This window comes from Bombyx mandarina, chromosome A1 (genome assembly GCF_030267445.1).
Source record: "Bombyx mandarina strain Sakado chromosome A1, ASM3026744v2".
Lineage (NCBI taxonomy): Eukaryota > Metazoa > Arthropoda > Insecta > Lepidoptera > Bombycidae > Bombyx > Bombyx mandarina.
In genome coordinates, this window is record NC_143234.1 from 3,986,358 (window position 1) to 4,007,316 (window position 20,959).

General features: G+C 39.1%; 1 protein-coding gene across 3 annotated transcripts in view; it reads left to right on the forward strand.

The window, feature by feature from the left end:
* Nucleotides 1–20,959, forward strand: part of Nep3 (M13 family metallopeptidase neprilysin 3) — a 62,038-nt gene that overhangs the window by 28,160 nt on the left and 12,919 nt on the right. For 2 of the 3 annotated variants that reach the window (XM_089739828.1, XM_089739827.1), the window contains 7 exons: nt 9,175–9,340; nt 12,029–12,238; nt 17,053–17,266; nt 18,543–18,615; nt 18,778–19,098; nt 19,892–19,989; nt 20,695–20,858. In XM_089739828.1, coding sequence (XP_089595954.1) covers nt 9,175–9,340; nt 12,029–12,238; nt 17,053–17,266; nt 18,543–18,615; nt 18,778–19,098; nt 19,892–19,989; nt 20,695–20,858 — 1,246 coding nt within the window. Of the gene's footprint in view, nt 1–1,639; nt 1,749–9,174; nt 9,341–12,028; nt 12,239–17,052; nt 17,267–18,542; nt 18,616–18,777; nt 19,099–19,891; nt 19,990–20,694; nt 20,859–20,959 lie in introns of those variants that run through there. The other variant, XM_089739829.1, reaches the window with a different exon arrangement.

Genomic DNA, 20,959 nt, shown 5'->3' on the forward strand with positions numbered 1-20,959 from the left:
TCGCTAAATGGAATTAAATTTAAATGCAGTTTACTGATAGCTCAACACGACTTATTACGGGATATTTTCGTACTGCGCCTCTGATGTATCAAATTTAATATTTGGGACTGTATTGACAAAATCCTACACGAACTTCATCTGTTTTCATACAAAAGTATTACGTCATCAATTTTAATTAATGAACGTCCATGTAGCACGCTCGCTCGTTGTGGATCAAAGTCAACTGTGAACAGATGCCCTGTTTATCGCATAGACGACTAATGGCGGACGCAAATTGATCTCTCTCTATGACACATACAAATAATTTTAAATTTTTTTATTGCTGTAAAATGGGCTCACGGCTCAGCTGTTTTTTACTGGTTTCGCCTGCCTATGCTGATAGCCTTGAGAGGCTATTTCAGCTTCTCCTTGACGTGTAGGTGAGCTCAAGGGTCTCTAACCGGGAGTGTTGCTAACACTGGGCCTAGCAAGAGCAGTGCTTCACAGAATATAGCACCGGATCGGAAACGCGACCCACTGAGAAGATCCGGCAAGAAACTTAGTGGGCTTAACTGGTATAAGATCACCTAGAGACCGGAATTGTTGAGTAAGGTATACAAAGAAACTACATAGCCAATCCTACGGACCAGTAAACAGTCGACGTCGTCCAAAACACGTCATTTCGGATACTTCCGATCCACTAACGGTGCTTTTAGGTACCTCAAGCACCGGTCATCGTTCTCGTCGAACCCGTCTCTTGCGACGAAGGGCTCGGCGAGTAAATTAACCCACAGACGCAGAAGCACGGCTCTTGCTAGGGTTCGTGTTAGCAACAACGTCAGGTTTGAGCCCCGTGCGCTCACCTACTAGCTCGGTGAATCTAGAATAACCCCCTCGAGGATACTAGAATAGGTAAGAAAAAAAAAGATATGAACTTACTCGGATGGCTTTCGGTGTCTGAAGTAAATGTACACCAAACTATTAATTAGATAAACGTGGTGTTTTCCTAACTTTAATTCAATGGTGCGTTCCAACAAAATCCTCATTAAAACCCTTTACAAATAACCTTTCTCCGCTTCTTAGACTAACCTAAAACGTGCCATTTTTTAAGGCTATGACGCGTTTTGTGAGCTATGAGAGTATTATAGTCATTATCAATGTAATTTAATCGTATAAAAGTAAGTACTTAGTCATCAAAATAAATATACAAAAGTGCGAAGGTTAACAAATTGGGTCAAAACAGAATTGTAAGAATTGAATATTCGTATATTGTGTATAGTTTAAATTAATATATAATATAATCAAAGTCAATATGGAGAATAAATAAACGAAAAAAAACATGTTTATAAACTTTAAGGATATCTCATTATACATATAACTCTTTGTTTAATTTTAACTAGTGACCCGCCCTCGCTTCGCTTCGGAAACTGTATTTTATTATTGATTTCTCCACTATTTAGTGGATGTTATTATACATACAAACCTTCCTCTTCAATCACTCTATCTATTAAAAAAACCGCATCAAAATCCGTTGCGTAGTTTTAAGGATTTAAGCATACATATGGATATAGGGACAGAGAAAGCGACTTCGTTTTATACTATGTAGTGATGTAGAACGTCATGAATTTGTTCCAAAGTTCAATTTTACACAGAAATAGAACAACAATGGACAATTCAATTGACTTCAAACGATATTGGACGTTGAGGTTCATCAGTTCTGTGTCAGTATTGTATGGTATTAGTAGTGTTTCAATCTTATCTAGATGAAGGTAAGCAATGTCTTGTAAGTGTTCATTTCTATTAGCTAAAACTCCAAGTTTTTTTGGTGTGATACTTCACCTTTGACAAATGGTAAAGAAAGTCTTAAATTCGTAAAAAGCTTCAATGTTACAGAATGCCGACAAGATAATCAAGCAGTTTATTTAAAATTTTTACTTAATTTTCGATTCAATTCCAACCAAATATCGTATTGTCATTATCACGATGCTAATGATTGGTAAATAAAGAAAAGGGTTCAGTATTAAAAGCACCAATATAGTAGTTGATAGATTTACCAGTGGTTGGTAAACGAGTAGATTTGTTGAGGGGTTCAGTGCCCGTCTGGTGCTTAGTGGTTACTGTGTGAATAACACCATCCACTCTGAGACATGGGTTCGCAGTTTCAATTGTAGAGCATAACGGCTGTGCCAATCTCTAATGAGCATTTCCTAACAAAAACCGAGTGGTCTTAGAATGCCTTACTGTTATGCTGATTTATTAAGCAGCGAATGCTGTTGTATATTTTCCGGTAAAGACACATTTTACGACACACACGGGAAGAGGTGAGGTTAGCTAGAACTGCTTTGTACTGGGTGGCCTATTTACGAAAACTCTCTTCTTTAGCCGATATTCCTCAATGCTGAGCGTCGTGGCCTCTCTGAGTGATTTTCTTGGGGATAATCTTGCGCCAGTTCAGTCTCTCTCGGCTGCGTGGTTGGCATCGTCATTTGAGGTGTCGAAGGCAGAGCCGGTCTTCATTCTCGTCGAATCCGTCGCTTGCGACGAAGGGCTCGACGAGTAAATTAACCCTCAGACACAGCCCACTGAGTTTCTCGCCGGATCTTCTCAGTGGGTCGCGTTTCCGATCCGGTGTAGATTCTGCGAAGCATGGCCTTTGCTTGGGTTCGTCTTAGCAACGTCGTCAGATTTGAGCCCTGTGAGCTCACCTACTAGTTAAGGTTACGCTGAAATAGCCTCTCAAGGCTTAGGTAGGGGAAAAAAAGGTATCTGGTCCGACCAGCTCCTTAGACATCTGTCTCTGGGCATGGGCACAACTTGCCTGTTACCAGCACCATTTCAAAAACGTCTCTCTGGCATTGCGTCCAAAGAACACGAAACTTTTTTTATTCGGCGAAATTGTTTAAGAATTTTTCCATAAACAAGCATTGCTCCGTATGTAGTCAGTTTCCGAAATAGACGGGAACAAAATAACGTTTTAACTAGAACGCCGCTTTTCGTGTTTACGGACTATTACATTTCATTTAGCGTTATACTAAACAATTAAGAGCTCAACAGCGAACAATTACCCGTCAATTTACGTATGCGAGAACAATGATTTTCGAACACGAAACCGTCGTGTCTATTTTAAATAATGGATGTTAATGAAATAATCGTGGCAATCAATTTATTTTAAGATAACGACAGTCATTCTTATAAGATTCTATTCTAACAGATTTTTGTACAAAAACAACCCAAAAGTCGTCGTGGCCTAAAGGATAAGACGTCCGGTGCATTCGTATATTGAGACGCACCGTGTTCTCGTTCTGCTGGCAGGTACCAATTTTTCTAATGAAATACGTACCTAACAAATGTTCAAGATTGACTTCCACGGTGAAGGAAGAACATCGCGTAATAAAAATCAAACCCGCAAAATTATAATTTGCGTAATTACTGGTGGTAAGACGTCTTGTAAGTCCGGCACGGGTAGGTACCACCACTCTGCCTATTTCTGCCGTGAAGCAGTAGTGCGTTTCGGTTTGAAGGGTGCGGCAGCCTTTGCTATACTGAGACCTTAGAACTCATATCTCAAGGTGGGTGGCGGCATTTACGTTGTAGATGTCTATGGGCTCCGGTAACCACTTAACATCAGGTGGGCCGTGAGCTCGTCCACCCATCTAAGCAGTTTTTATTTCATTTTTACTGAGATCGTGGTCTGTTCGATAGTGTATTTTTTTCCTAAAAACGATTGGTTTATTATTGCGGAGAAATAAAGAGACTATTCTCTTTGTTGTTTTGATTCTTCGATCAACAATAATAACTATACTATTGTTGATCGAAGTTTTGATTAGACGAAGATCATTTATTGGTTTCAAAACAATTTTCCGGTTAAGATTCGTCGAAAAATAACTAAGATATTGTGTAGCTTATATAATCACAATGGTTTCTAGAAACAATAACTCGACCGTCAGTCTATTGAACAAAAACAACAGCTCAGTCGAAATGTTTGAATTAACTGGCGACTATGATGACCTCATAAATCGTTTTTTATATTTCTATATCTATCGTTTTTGCCACGAGAACGCGTAAGAACAAATATTCTCATGGAATTCACGATTTTTTTTTTAATTTCAATTTTTTTTGTTAATTGTAAAAATTTTAAGCTCACATATTGTCACTTTTATGAAATTCATGAATTTCAGTTTAATTATTGTCTATTAACTGTCTATTTTTGTGTATCTGAAGTAAAGCTATTGTATTCTTTGTACGAGGAGCACTGGTGCTTGAGATGCAGGTTTTATCACCTAATTCAAGCACATATGAAAATTATGATTGCGTTTCTACTTCTATGTTAATCTATACTAATATTATAAAGAGGAAAGATTTGTTTGTTTGTTTGTATTGAATAGGCTCCGAAACTACTGAACCGATTTGAAAAATTCTTTCACTGTTTGGAAGCTATACTATTCCCGAGTGACATAGGCTTTAATCTTTTTTGAAAAAAATTAGGAATCCTTACTAAAACTCCAATAATGTAACCCAAGGTGTACAAAAATTACCTAAAACATTCTTTACATCGCGTGCGCTGCGAAAACTATTGATGATAGAATAAAATGATGTACTACGACTTTGTAGAACACATTATTATTTACAAAAAGTGTCGCGACAGCATATGTCTAACTATTATAGTTGTGCCGCAATAAGTAATCATTTATTTAAAAATATAAAACAGCGTCAAATATCGTTAAAATTTTTGTTAAAGACCCGAGCGGAGCCGGAGCGGGCCGCTTGTAATAAATAAATAAAAGAAATGATCTCGGAGAGTTCGCTCGTTTATTGTTGACTACCCGAAATGCCTACGGAAATCAATCGTTACTTAGAAATGTGATTGCCTAGGCAAATAGTAAATAATTGAAGATAGCAAATAATTTCTAACATTTTAATTCTGATAAACAATTATTCAGAGACCTTAGGTGTGCATGAACTAGTTTCAAACCTTTGTAAAAGTTTCGAGAAATCTGTTTTATGCATGCTCGTAGTTGATATGTCCGACCTTATTGTTCTAGTTTTGAGTATTAGATTAGCGTATAATATAACTGAAATCGATAAAAAATAAACGCGTTAATAGAGCGAATCTATATATTGTTAATACGTAAAGCAAAAACTTTGTATTCCTTTTTTCGAAAATTGCGCGGACGGAGCAGTATGAAGTTTCCCACATTTAAAAAGAATATAGAGAAGGAGTGCAGAATGCTCATATTTTTTTGAAATTATGCATTAATAATACATTTTTAATTCATAATTACATTAAATCAATAAAAAAAACATTACACACACTACTATTTTTTTTGTTGACACACACACACACACACATGCATACTATTTGTTTAGTGTAAAACTTTTCTTACTGCTATTGTCAATTGTCAAAATTTTGTTATTGTTTATCTTTATTAACATTTGTCTAAAGTGTAGTCTTGGCAAAATCTGTGATTAATGAAGTACCTAGTCAGGTCATAAATTCTGTCACATGTTTAATGTAAAATAATTGAAACAAGTTTATTCATTATGTAACCATTCATATACCAAAATGAACTTAACAAAACATAGATTCTTATGACACTAAAGTTTATTCAAAATGACCTCCGTGATTTTTAATACAGGCCTTCAATCTGCGCGGCCAGTCGTCTATCGCAGTACGAACGAGGTCCATGTCAATATCGGCGGCTGCCTTAATCAAGGATGTCTTGAGTGACTCCAAATTGGGATGAGGCTTTGAGCACGTCTTTTTCTCCAAGTGTTCTAACGGATTCAAATCTGGACTGGAGGAGGGCCAGTCTTCGTGCCGGATGAAGTCGATTTCACGCGCCGCCAGCCAGTCTTGTGTGCTCTTCGCTCTATGAGCTGGCGCCGAATCTTGTTGGAATACCCAGTGCCTGTTATTGAACATGGTATGAGAAACAGGTTCCACAAGGTTCGTCAGGACTGTATTTTGATACACAACTGCATTCGTTTTTACACCTTTCTCACAAAAATGTTCCTCTATTAAGCCCCATTAAGAAACTCCCAACCATACCATGAGCGAGGATGGAAAATGACCTCGTTGGACACGCGGAATACGGTTGCTCGCTTCTTCACAACTGTGTGCGTACACCTTATCATTTTGTTTGTTGTAGCTCTCTTCTACGGTAAAAAAATTTTCATCCGAAAAAAGAATTTCCCGATATTTTTTTTCCGCGTACCGCTTCAACAAAGCGCGGCATCTCTTCAGTCTCAGGTCCATTAGACGAGCATTCAAACGATGTCCTGTTTTTCTTCGATATGCCCGAAGCCCTAAGTCTTCATTTAACACCCTTTTCACCGTGGTTCTGCTTAACCCCATCTGAAGGGCCAACAGTTTCTGCTTACGTTTGGGATTTCTTTGAATTCGCGCCTTCATAGCTTTTATCACTGCTGAAGTCCTAACAGACCGAGGGCGACCACTTCTTGACCTGTCATCTACACTAGAGTCTTCATTGTATCGTTTGATGGTACGATAAACGAATCTTTTGGTTATATTCAAATTTTTCAGTATGTTAAAAATTTGAATTGGCGCGTAACCGCAACGATGCAACGCAATAACTGCAACACGGTCTTCTTTAAGCGTCCACTCCATATTTAAAAATGAGTAAAATTCTAAAAGTATACATTTTTATTTTCATGAACAATTCGAAATTCGAATTCAATAAACTTTTTTGTGGCCAGAATTCTAAAAGAAAAGTTTTTACTGTGTGACAATACTTATGACCTGACTAGTTATATTATTAGTCTTTGACAATAGAATCATAATAATGTTCAAACTTATAATTTTAACTAATTATAGTCGAATTTCGACTACTGCGGGACCACTAGTCAAAATAAATTTGTAAGCTAAATAAAAATACGTATTATTCTCATTGTGTGACGTCAGAATATTCAACAACAAAAAGATCGTAAATGTTTATTTTAACGACCTTTATTTCTCATATAAAGACGGATAGAATCGTAAAACCGTGAGAAATGAGCGATGTTAGGTAGTTTATTTTTAAAACCGATATATATTTTTTATAGTTTATTGGTTATTATAGCTTATAGTATTGTAACCGACTTCAAGAAAGGAGGAGGTTCTCAATTCGACTGTATGTTTTTTTTTGTTTGTGACCTCATAACTTTTGACTGGGTGAATCGATTTTGATGATTCTTTTTTTTATTTTTTTTATTGCATAGATGGGTGGACGAGCTCATAGCACACCTAGTGTTAAGTGGTTACTGGAGCCCATAGACATCCACAACGTAAATGCGCCACCCACCTTGAGATATAAGTTCTAAGGTCTCAGGTATAGTTACAACGGCTGCCCCACCCTTCAAACCGAAACGCATTACTGCTTGACGGCAGAAATAGGCAGGGTGGTGGTACCTACCCGCGCGGACTCACAAGAGGTGCTACCACCAGTAAAGTATAAGAAAGCTGACGTTTCCTGTGTGGTCCCATTTCAATTTAGTCCAGTTCTGATAATGGTATCCATGAGAAAACCATATAAGTCTTATATTTGCATTAAGTACGTGTGCGACAAATAGATGAATAACTCAATAACTCAATATCACGCCAACCGATTTCGATGATTATTGTTTTAGTGCATAATAATTTGTTTTGGAATATCTTTTTTTTTTCTTATTGAAGTCGATTTTTGTTAAAGCAAGTCTATTTACAATTTTATCTGTAATATCGTGCTAAAAGACAACAAGGCGTGTCCTGCGGTTTCACACGCTTTACATTAGTAATTCAGAATGAAACGCGTTGCATTCTCCCGCGATCAAGAGTCGCTAGTGTCACTCTTTGGTACATAAACTACCAGATGATTTGTAGATCCATTTATAGTTTAAATCATGAATCAGCCAACACGCAGGCGTTTTTATTATAACAGTTATACCAGCCGTGGGTCATTTACAATGACAAAAAGTATCTTATTAATCTAGGCAATAGTTTTACCGAGAGGGCTGGTGGTCGTGGCGCCGACGATCGCTGGCCCGGCGTCCCGAGGGGGAGGGTGATGGGAGAGATGTGCTCCGCACTAAACGCTTCACTCTCTTCCCCTTGCCTTTTCATGAGTTCTGTCTCAAGCGAGGGTCGGACGTGGGTTGTTGAGCGACAGGAGGTTTTAGTCGGTTCGACTTCGACATGCCCCGCCCTCCATCCCCAGTGGAGGGTGGGAGTCCGGCGATTTCCGAAGGCAATAGTTTTGCGAAAATTCATCGAAATTAATTCAGCCATTTATGGGTGACTGAGTATACCCAAAACACATGCTTTTATTTTTTTCCCTACCTATTCACTAGTAGCTCAAGAGGCTATTTCTACCATCGGATAGGAATCGCGACCCACTGAGAAGAGCCGGCGAGAAACTCAGTGGACTGAGTCTGTATGTTAGTTCGCTTGTCGAACTCTTCGTCGTTTCCTTTCACACTTAAAATACACCTAAGTATAGATTATTGGGTCAGACATAGGTTCTCCCCATGTCACAGTTTCTCGTAGTTCATAGACAACACATAGTGAATGCTACCACTGATTTTGAGTCATTTTCGATCCGGGTGGTAGATGCAAAGCGATAGCCCTTGAGCTGTCCAGCTCTGTAGGCGTTTATGCAGTGGTTAGCAGGCCTACTCCTGGCTAAGCCTATGAGCTCGCCCATTCATCCCAGCAATGCGGCAAAATCTTTAGATAAACCTAGGTATTCCCAACTCATTTTATTTAATCAATTGCGTTATATTGTTTTATCTCCTCTTTAAACAATTCAATGCTGATCCGCTGCAACAAACAGGACTACAGTTGCGGGCTCAAACAACAGGTGAAGACGCCTTACGCTCTAATACTAGGAGTAGAGAACCCGGCAAAGAGTTCGACGTGCAACCTAACCTAAGCATCAGCCCGTTGAGTTTCTCGCCGGATCTTCTCAGAGGGTCGGGATTTCGATCCGGTAGTAGATTCATTAGCGAAGCAGCTACTCTTGAGTTGTTAGGTCTCCCTTGGTGGTGCTCGGGTAGCTGTTAGCAAATCCCGTCCCTTCTGGTTGAGCCCTTGCTCTTAAATGTCCTTGTGAAACTGTAAAGGCCTGAGGGCTACCAGTAAACGCTCAATCATAAAAAAAACAACAGATGAAACTATCACTCGAATATTAGCATTTATAATTATTTTTCTTTCATTTTCAGGGTGTATCGTTCATAGGATGGCATTCGCGTACAAGATTGGAGCGTGTTCTGCTCGTGACCAGCGCTACGCTCTTTGTGGGCGTACTGCTCATGGTGACTCTGTTGCTAACCACAAGAGGTACTCCGGATATTCCTGTGCCACCGTGCTATCAGCCTGAACCTAAAGGTAATATGCAGTTATTATTATTGATTTACTAGCTGACCCAGCAGACTTCGTAGTGCCTCAATCGATAAATAAAAGACCTAAACTTTTGTATAAAATCAACTTAAAACAAACAAGAGGAATCCGTCCGACGGGGGACACAGCGAAGGAAAAATAAAATTGTTATTTTTATTTAATTCCGAGCATTTTCATATTTATCTTAATTACCTTTTAAACCTTCTCTGGACTTCCAAAAATAATTCAAGACCAAAATTAGCCAAATCGGTCCAGCCGTTCCCGAGTTTTAGCGAGACTAACGAACAGCAATTCATTTTTATATATCTAGATTAGTGGATGTTTGAAGCTTAATTGTGAAGGTGTTCGAATCCGCAGGCAGATATAAATTTTTTTAATGAACCAAGTGTGCCCACTATGTATAAGTTTTATGATGAAAGAGTCAAATAAAAATCAAACCCCCAAAATTATAATTTATGTAATTATTGGTGGCAGGGCGTCTTGTCAGCCCGCTTGGGTAGACTCTACCACCCTACCTATTTTTGCCGTGAAGCAGTAATGCGTTCCGGTTTTGAGAGTGGGGCAGCTGTTGTCTATAAGCGAGAATTAGAACTCATGTCTCATGGTGGGTTGTGGCATTTACGTCGTTGATATGTATGGTCTTCAGTACTTAAGTAGTAACTTTAGTACCAGGTGAACCGAAAAAAATTTGATTCTTCAATTCTAATTTGATATGTAAATAATATTTATGTGTATGGTACCGTATGATACTGCCTTAAGCAATCGTTTCGGACGTCACATTTTGACGTCATGTAACCGCAACCTTGGACCGCTTCATTCAATTGTTTATTGCTATGACAGTTTTTGATAAAGTACTTAAACAAAAGTGATACCCAATCTCGGGATGGTTGTGTTTTGCTGCGTGACCTCATTCCTGCAACATTGAAGTCGTTGAGCCACTGAGTTTCTCGGGGGAGCCTTCACAGTGGAGGGCGATTCAAATCTGGTGGTAGATTCTGCGAAGTATTGCTCTCGCTAGGGCCAGTATTAGCAAACTGTCTTGAGGCCCTTGAGCTCATCTACCTGTCCGCGAGTAACTGGAATTACTCCTTAAGGACCCCATACACGGAACGTCTGCACGATCGATCGGTCTGAAACGACGGATCGTACAGACGGGTCGTTCCGTATATGGGGCCCTTTAGGCTACCAGCGAATAGGTAGGGAACAAAAATGGAAGTCGTTCTTGTAAAGGTTTTAGACATGCGTTTATTTTGATAAATTTAGTGTGTGCCTTAGAATTCGAACATAAGGGATGTCGCCGGGAATGTGGGCGAATGCAGTGGTACCATTTAAGGGATCACACCCATAGACACAGCCTACTGAGTCGGATCTTCGCTAGGTAGGTCGCTTCCGAACCGGTGGTAGATTCCGCGAAGCACTGCTCTTGCTAGGGCCAGTGTTAGCAACACTCCCGGTTTGAGCCCCGTCAGTTCACGCATCACCAGCCGTCCGGGCGTAGCTGCAATAGCCTCTCAAGGCTATCAGCTTAGGTAGGAAAGAAAAAGAGATGAAATCTGCTCAGTTGACTGGTGATGCGGTGCAAATGACTCGGACTTCCGATCAGAGCACTCCCTACAGAACACAGAATCATTTTTAAAAACACATTCTTTTACTTATTTCACTTGTTTGTAATAACAAATTACTTAGCAAGAAAAACATTTTGAAATATAATTTTGAAAAAATAATAATAATAATATCGAAAGTCATAAATTATCGTCTCGGAAACGTCGGTATCGTTAGATTCAAAAGTTGTTTATTTAAACTAATAATGTATCGTAAAATGGATTTAATTAGCATCATTTTAACGTTTGAGATTTCGTGTTCACAAAGGATTTCAATAAATAGTTCGTTCAAATAATATAATATTTTCTTGTCGTATTAGTGTTCAATATTTGGTTCTTCGTGGAAGAATCGATGATGGTGTTCAAAACTTCAAATAGTCCTTCGCCAAACCGCTTTAGAGTATATTTTCGATTGGCGAATGCATTTGAAAGTTACATAATGGAAAAATTGTACTTTTTTTTAACATTAACATAAGTTGTTAGATAGTACAAAGTTAAATATCATGTGCTCGCAACACTGAAGGTTCAACATGGACAAGTTCAAATTTTACTGACTTGGCTATCACATGAGCTCATGGTCCAGCCGATTTAAAGATTTTAAGTGGATGCAACATACGCTGCCGGACTCCTTGAAATCTCAATTGAATTGGAATAACGACCTGCGCTATGGCCGAAATTGATGATTGTTTCTCGACAAAATTGGGCGGAACGAATCTTAGTCTCTCAACGATACCATGGCGTACTTTGATCGCGCATCAGATGCTATTAACGAATACTAGACCCTGTCTGTGAGTAGCTGGAGCCCTTAGGATACCAACGAATTGTTAGCGAAAAAAATATTACTACATTAAAATACACCAGTACATACTCACCACCGAGCAACGGTTGAGAAAACCGAAAAACGCATTTCACATAACTGCCCTAATAATACAGCGCTACTATCAGCCACAGCTGGAAAGCCCGTTTTTACACTACAGAATAGGTGGGTAGGAATAAAAAGAGTAAAATAGCGCCCGTTTTTACACTACAGAATAGGTGGGTAGGCATAAAAAAGTAAAATAGCGCCCGTTTTCAGGCCCAAGCATTTGTCTTTCGAGCTCCTGCATTTACACTGCCAGCGAGGTCATCCAGGCCCTGGACGAAACTAAGGACCCGTGCGATGACTTCTACGAGTTCGCGTGTGGAGGATGGCTGAGGAACAATCCAATTCCTGAAGGAAAATCTACATGGGGTATCTTTAGTAAGATCGAGCTGCAGAACCAGTTGATCATCAGGTCCGCTCTGGGTAAGTTACAAGAAGTTTTATTTGCTATTCTTTTCTTTTTCTTTTTTTTATTGTTTAGATGAGTGGACGAGCTCACAGCCCATCTGGTGTTAAGTGGTTACTGGAGCCCATAGACATCTACAACTTAAATGCGCCACTCACCTTGAGATATAAGTTCTAATGTCTCAATATAGTTACAAGGGCTGCCCCATCCTTCAAACCGAAACGCATTACTGCTTCACGGCAGAAATAGGCAGGGTGGTGCTACCTACCCGTGCGGACTCACAAGAGGTTCTACCACCAGTAAAAAACTCCACAAAACACGAAAATAAAAGTGAAATAGACAACGGCAAGTATGTGAATGCAATAAAGATAGCTCCAACGATTGACTGTATGAATTGCTGTAAGCTTCTGCGGTCAAGAATATCACTATTTGACGGGGTTTTTGCAACGATTTTTACAACTTGCCCGATATTGACGGTAGCCGTAAACTAAAGATAGTGGAATTTGAAGAACAGAAAAATGTCTTTCTAGTCACTTATTGGACGATACTACAGAAACTCGAATGCGAAAAAAAAAAGGATTGTCATTGAATTTATATTTTTTTAAATAATAATAACAACTTTGCGTTTACATATTTTTTTGACTGTTTGAACAACCTTTTACAGTTCGGTATTGACGTAAAACCATCGCTAAAAACAAATGCAGGAAAATATAACAACGAATTATCACTTTAAGTAAATACCGATTATTCTATATAAAAAGCACACAATAAATACACTATTGAATATTTGTTTATTTCATTTCTGTTCTAGACGGTACTTTGAAATGTACACTCAAGCACGAAAGTCGTATGTTATATTTAAAACTGACAAATTAACAGCAGCAATTGACGTGTCATAGGTAACGTGTCAAGACGTCCTAGAGTGTAGCTGACCGAAGCTTTGTGTCAAAGTATATCTTCTCGGTCATTTGTAGTTTACCTTCGCTCCGATGAAATTGAATTTATGCAAAAAGGCTTCAAGGAACAAGGCTTTTTTGCTTGTCAACTTATTTAATTACATATTTACCGAGGCCTATACAAATCTCAAATCTCCAACACGATGGACCGACCTCATAAAATCTGTGACTCACTCCAACATAAATGATTGCTCTCAATCTGCGAAACATCGTGCTACATGGCGTCGCATCGTGAGAGCATCGGTATCGCAGGATCCGACTGATGCATGACCACGACCACTCTGTCAAGAGTGTACGAATAGGAAGAAGAATACAAATCAGAAAGATAATTGCGCAATACAAATTGATATATGAGGTGTAACTTAATTATATGATAATAATAAATTATTTATTGTTAGCATAGAAGTAGAGACACAATAATGACTTTGGATCTGTGCTTGAACTAGCTGATAAAGCTTTACCTCAAGCAGCAGTGCTTCTCGTTCAAGGAATACAATAACTTTAGGTACTTACATAAAAGTTCAAACTTACGAGAGAAAATTAAACCGAACTAAATAATAATTGAAATAGAATCGAATACAAACCAAAATTCAAACAGCGAAAGTAATTTATATCAATATATTTTTTATTTTTTATTTATTTATTTAAGAATTACCGACAGGGTTTACAGTAAGACATAAAATAACATTGACATGTATAGAGCAATTGATAACTGCAACTGTAATTAGAGGCAATCACAGCATGCATTACATTAATATATCAATAGAGATTTAACAATACCATTAATAATAATAAAAAATTAAAAATAAAAGAAAGACAACAAGGACAGTAATACTCGAGTACCCAGACCAAGGCTGAGGCTGAGGTTCAACAACAACTTTTTATAATTTTGTTCCTGAATATTGGAAGGGAATCGCCAAATATGTCAAGGTTTTCAGCTTTTCTGACTAGATTATTATAAAGGTTAGTTAGACGAGGAGTAGGTGAGTGCTTGCCTAGATTGGTTCTGCTAAAGTGGGTGCTGAAAAGAGCAACGGGGCGACGAGGTAACCTGGATGGCACCTTCAAAGAGAATTTATTGAGGATGGATTGGGAGTCGACAGCACCGCTCATAACTTGATTTAAAAAACACAAGCCTAACATATCGCGGCGATCACTCAATGTTTGCATTTTAAAATATTTAGCCCTATCAACATAAGATTCAACATTATTAGGCGGCCTAAAACGGTACGACATGTGGCGAAGTAACTTTTTTTCGAATTCTCTCAATCCTGTTAATATGGGTTTTGTTATTAAATTTAAAACCGCTGTCTCCCATTATACAAGACTATGTTTCGATTGAATTAGTGAACTATTGTAAATCATTTCGTATCGTTTAACGTGTCTGTGTTCGCTAAAAATTAGTACCTGAATTTCGTATTGAATACGAATTTTATCAAAATATATTCTGTAAACGAACTCACTCGTATTTCGTTCACGAGATTGTTCGGATTTTTCGCGTGCAATTAGCGTCTGTATAGGTTGCGTGGGTCGGACGTCTGGGTTGGGGACGGTGAGTCTAAGGGTCGGGTAGGCAGTGGCTTGGCTCTGCGCGTGGCATTGCTGAAGTCCATGGGCGACGGTAACCCCTCACCATCAGATGGGCCGTATTCTCGTCTGCCTTCTTCTTCTTCTTAGTCGAATACTTCATTGCTGAAGGTCGTGTCCTTGAAAGCCCTTCGTGGCTCTTTGTACCCTCGGCTTCCATTTGCTTCGGTTTTCGGCTTCTCTCAGGGCGTTCGTAACAGAGAGTCCAGTGAGCGCAGTTATCTGATCCGACCAACGGTTTGGTGGCCGGCCGGCGGGTCTTTTCCCTTGCCCACCACAAGGTAGAAGGGAAAAGACTATTCTCGTCTGCCTACAGGAGCAATAAAAAAAGATCGCTCCATTTCAGTCTTGTTGTTTCAAAAAGTTTATTTGTTACACACGTAAACGCGATTATTGAATCTGGGTTCTGTTTGTCTGATTTTGATTAATTATGTGAAATTAATTATGGGATTTTTTTTTATTGTAAAGGAGACCTGCTTTTAAACTTCTTGTAGAGCTTTTGCTACTCGAAGTGACTGTCAAAATCTTGAATATCTATTTCTCCTTAAATTAAATGTACAAAAGCACGTTTTATTTGGTAAAAATGGAGCCTCTGGTTACTTTTCGTTGTGGGTTATCGCAAAATAAGCATTTAGTATTGTGAGGTTTATTGGGTGATGACGAAGGAGGCGTGTGCGTTTGTTTGTTGCGTGTTGTCCTCCATAAACCTCATCAGAGTGGTCAATAAAACACTACGTATAAATACATGTTTATTCGCGTGGTTAACGTGCAGCGACCGCGGTGGATCGCTGCACGTTAACCAATAACCACTGACTGACTAACGTATGTTGCTCATTACTATAAACGCATAGTAAGCTAAGCGGGGCGGGGTATAATTCGCCTACAGTATGTAACAAACCTAAAAAAATATATTTTTGACTTTATTATTTATTCATCAGTGGAAGGTCAGCCGCGGAAATGCGTCAATGTATTTGAAATGCATCGATCTTTTGATTTTAAATTTTTTTTTTTTCCTACCTATACTGATTGACTTGAGAGGCTATTTCAGCTTCACCCTAACGTTTGTAGGTGAGCTCACGGGGCTCAACCGGAGAGTTGCTAACACTGACCCTAGCAAGAGCAGTGCTTCGCAGAATCTACCACCGGATCGGAAACGTGACCCACTGAGAAGATCCGGCGAGAAACTCAGTGGGCTGTGTCTATGGGTTAGTTCGCTCGTCGAGCCCTTCGTCGCAAGCGACGGGTTCGACGAGGACGGTGACCGGTGCTTGTGGTGCCTAAGCACCGTTAATGGATCAGGAGGATCCGTAATGACGTGCTTTGGGCGACGTCGACGGTTTAACATTCGGTCTACTGGGTCGGGTATGTAGTTTCCAGCGGCTACGATGAGAGGGTTCTCATGTCGTGCCGCCTTCTCAAAATGGCGCATGATTTTAATAAAGAATTCACAGAAATACAGGACAACGCGATTCGTTCTGAATGACGACTGTATCCTCATGCCAAGCTTTTACACTGGCGTCACGGCGCTTACCTTGCATGATTTCGATTTATATGTTTACCTTACTACGCATAATTCTGTAAGGCGTTAGGAATTTAAAACAACACTCGTCGATTAGTTACACAGTATTAATAATAGATGGCGTTGTGTAACATATAATTTTCGGAATTACTGGTGGTAGGACATTTTGTGAGTCCGCACTGGTAGGTACGACCCTCCCTACTTCTGTCGTGAAGCAGTAATGCGTTTCGGTTTGAAGGGTGGGGCAGTCGTTGTACTGTAATAACAGAGACCTAAGGACTCGTGTCTCGAGGTGGGTGGCGGCATTTACGTCGTAGGTGTCTATGGGCTCTGGTAACCACTTAATACCAGGTGGGCCGTGAGCTCGTTCGTCTACACATCTAAGCAATAAAAAAAATGTTTGCAAGATTTTTACAGCAATACTTATCACTTTTGTAGCCCACTCTACGTATCATGACGACTAATAAAAAAACAGACTTTACGAATTGTGGAGCCCAGACTCTAGTTGGTTCCTATTATGCCATTAGGTCGTGGTACCCATGAAACATCGTGGACATCATCACCACCTACCTTGAACGTGTTCTTGAAGTCAGCTCGTATTAAAATTTATGTATATAAAATTGAAAAACACGTCCAAATATTAACGTGCTTTTTTATGCTAAAAATAATATCCATTGGGTACAATTGAAACACCGTATTAAAATAATCACAGCTGCCGATAAACAGAATCTGTCTTCATATAACAAACAATCTAAAATGTCCGTTACAGAAAAGGTGAATACTACAAACAAATCGGAGGCCGAATATAAGGCGCGCGTGTATTATGATGCGTGCATCGACACGAATGAAACAATAGAGAAACTGGCCGAGAAACCTTTGATAGCGGTAATCAAGAAACTCGGAGGCTGGCATATACTGCCGTCAACGATGGTCAAACAGCAGAAATGGGACTTCCAGAAGCTGGTTCAGGATGTACAGAACTCGTAAGTTTCGTTAACTCGTTTTTTTTTTCCACTTGAAAAAATCGCCGGATCCCCACCCGCGCGGTATGTGGGAGTTGAACCTCACTAAAAACTCCTGCCGCTCACAACCGATGCCCTATCCCGGACCGGGCCGGAGCCAAGCCGGGGATATTGAGACGGCGGGACATCATTAACTAGTTAGGATCAGTTGGTTTGGTACACAAAAGGACTACGGTAGTCCTCCCTCGTTCTCCTTTTAAAATTACTAACCAAATTAGAAGTCGCACTTCAGCTAATTATTTACGAAAACGAGATTCTGGACAAACAAGTGGCACAAATGACCTGACTTTAATAAGGTTGTAGGAATCAACACTAATGACTTGGCTTCAAACTTAATCTTACAAGGTTTCTATCTAATTAAGGTTTTTGTGGTTGAGCTTCAAGATGCGTACAGGCATTATCATGAACAGTAATTGAATTAGGCGGTTTGCATAACACAGTAGTAGCAGTATCATGTTGTTGATACACGTGACTGTTAAGAAATTGGGAGAACAATGTCAGTCAGTGTAAAATTCATGGAAATTCAAGGGTTTTTTTTGTATCAAAACCCGGTAATGTATCATATCGAGGGGTGAAAGGCTATTTATTTGATTTAAGCGACATTTTTGCAACTTTACAGGGGAGTCATTTAAAGTTACAGGGGAGTGCTCTGAGGAATGGTTCGAGATGATACCGGCATCTCGTTTTTACCATCGCACTGCCCGTTACCGGAGTAGAGTTCATCCATACTACCTGGAGCCACTGCGGTCATCCACAGTGCGTTTCCAGAGGTCTTTTTTGCCACGTACCATCCGGCTATTGAATGAGCTCCCCTCCACGGTGTTTCCCGAGCGCTATGACATGTCCTTCTTCAAACGAGGCTTGTGGACAGTATTAAGCGGTAGGCAGCGGCTTGGCTCTGCCCCTGGCATTGCTGAAGTCCATGGGCGACGGTAACCACTCACCATCAGGTGGGCCGTGCGCTCGTCTGCCTACAAGGGCAATAAAAAAAATAAAAAAAGTTTAAAATTTGATAAAAATATCCTAACAAAAAATCTTCTTCAACTATTAGAATGGGGTGAACATAATTGAAGTTCAGTTAAAAACATCGAACTGTTGACGCTACTATGATTTACCAAATAAAACAACGAACATTTAATTACAAAGATAAAGGTCGCGTATCAAGCGAAATTTCAATTTTTACCCCTAGATATGGATAGTTTACTCTATTTATAATATGATTTTGTTTCGATTTCAGATACAACCTGGGAGGCCTCTTCAACTGGGCCGTGTCTGAGGACGACAGAAACTCATCCAAACACGTCATTGTTGTAAGTTGGTTTGAAATTAATTGACGTGGTATTTGATTTACTAAATCTAATCAAGTAACTTGCTTCTGTTATATTTTTGTTATTGTTATTTGATTCCAACCTTGACTGTAACAAATGAGTTGATTTTTGCGAAGTATATAATGGAAAACTCTTTCATTACAGCTTGACCAAGGAGGTCTTAATCTACCAACACGAGACAACTACCTGAACAAAACCGCTCATAAGAAAGTCCTAGACGCATATCTAGATTTTATGACTAGGATCTGTGTCCTCTTAGGCGCAAACAAATCAGAGGCTCGTGCCCAAATGAGCAAGGTCATTCAGTTCGAAACAGATCTAGCTAATATTACTACGCCCTCTGAAGACAGAAGAGATGAAGAAGGAATGTATAATCCTTATACAATAAGGCAGTGGCAGAAGGAAGTGTCGTTCTTGAATTGGACCCAGTTTTTTAATGATGCATTTAAGCTTGTCAATCGTACTGTGAGTATATTTTAATACTTATTTTAGAGACTTAAGACAATACTTATTTTATTAGGTAGTTGATTCATTCGCGAAACAGCTGCTCTTGAGTTGTAAAGTCTCCTTCGGAGGCGCTCGGGTAGCTGCTAGCAATCCCACTCTTCCTGGTTGAGCCCATGCTCGTCTACCTGTCCTAGTCAAACTGGAAAGGTTTCCGGGAACCAGCAATCCTTCAATCACGAAAAAAAAGATAAGGGTTTCAATGCTACTTTGACGATTAAAATAGGGATACAAGTCATGAAATGTTAATAACGGTAATGTCGTTTTTAGCAGATTCTTAATAAGCATTTGCTGCTATTCTATTTTTTCTGTGGAAATTATAAAACAAACGTGAATAAATTTGTTTTGTTTCGACCGTTGGGATTTCGCTTATTATTCCTAAATCGGGTGAAGATGTTGGGACTTGAAGGAATGCTTCTAAGGCTTTACCATCAATATAACGCTAGTTTAGCTATAACAAATTGAGAACTTTTTTACTTTTTATTTGAAGATTTTATGGCCTGACAACGAGACTTTTAAGTCAATAACTTTTTTACGGCTTCGGCAAATAGGGCTTACAGCAAAGCAAAAGAGTTTCACAAATATAGAACAGCTAATGCCCGAATCAACATTTTAGATTAATACAGAGAAAGATTTCAAAGTTTTTTCGACTAATATCTTAAATATATTTTGTAGTTTTGTGACGTCATATCATGTGCATAAATATATTGTTTACTGTTAAGCGGCAAGCATTAACACGTTTAAATCACTTCAGATTCCAGATACGGAGAGAATTGTCGTTTACGCGCCAGACTACTTCAAGAATTTGACGAGGATCATACAAAAGTACAATAAAACTGAAGAGGACCAGAGGTATGGAATTCTATGAATTTAAAAGATATTAATTTATTCAACGGTCATCTTGGATAGCAGCTGGGATACAGCTACCTTGAGAAACTAGGTTGAAATATCAAAATATATAAATAACTGGCTGGGTCCCGCGATGTTACCCGCGGTTATTATCGTACCGCGGGTGACTCTGCGGGGCGAAGCTAGTCTTAAAAAAAGTAGCCTAAGTTATTCCTTCTATCATCAGCTACCTATCAGTGAAAGTCCCTTTGAAATCGGTCCAGCCGTTTCAGAGATTAGCCGGAACAAACAGACAGACAGACAAACAGACAGACAAAATTTATAAAAAATGTTATTTTGTATGTATACTGTGTATACATACTTACACATTTAGTAAAAACTGGTTATTTTATTATTACAAACAGACACTCCAATTTTATTTATTTGTATAGATAAATAATAAAAATATACGACTGTTAACCCATCCCTAAAACTGGAGACCGAAGCAGATCTAAAACACCATCGGTTAATGAACAAATTATTCGAATATGAATCAGAATCGATTGATTTGTAGATCCCGATTGACTATAATAAAAATTAAAAAATCATAGCCTAGTTTTCTTGGGTTCTGAAAACCTAAGAAAACTGTAAGAAAATGCACCTCAATGAGCATAAATAGAACTAAAATTATATTTATCTCTCTAGTCGACAAATTATTTGCTTTTTCAGAACGATAACCAGTTACATGATGTGGCAAGTTTCAAGATCTCTTTCAACGTATTTATCGAAGCCTTTTCGGGACGCCACCAAGATTCTTAGGAAGGCGCTTTTCGGATCTGAAGGCACCGAAGAGTCGTGGAGATACTGCGTCACTGACACTAACAATGCTATTGGTAAGTTTTTCATCGCACGTTTATTTCGTACGGATTTAAAACACCGCTACGCAGCAACGTACAGACTCACTCCACTCTGCCACAACTGACAAGAAGATAAA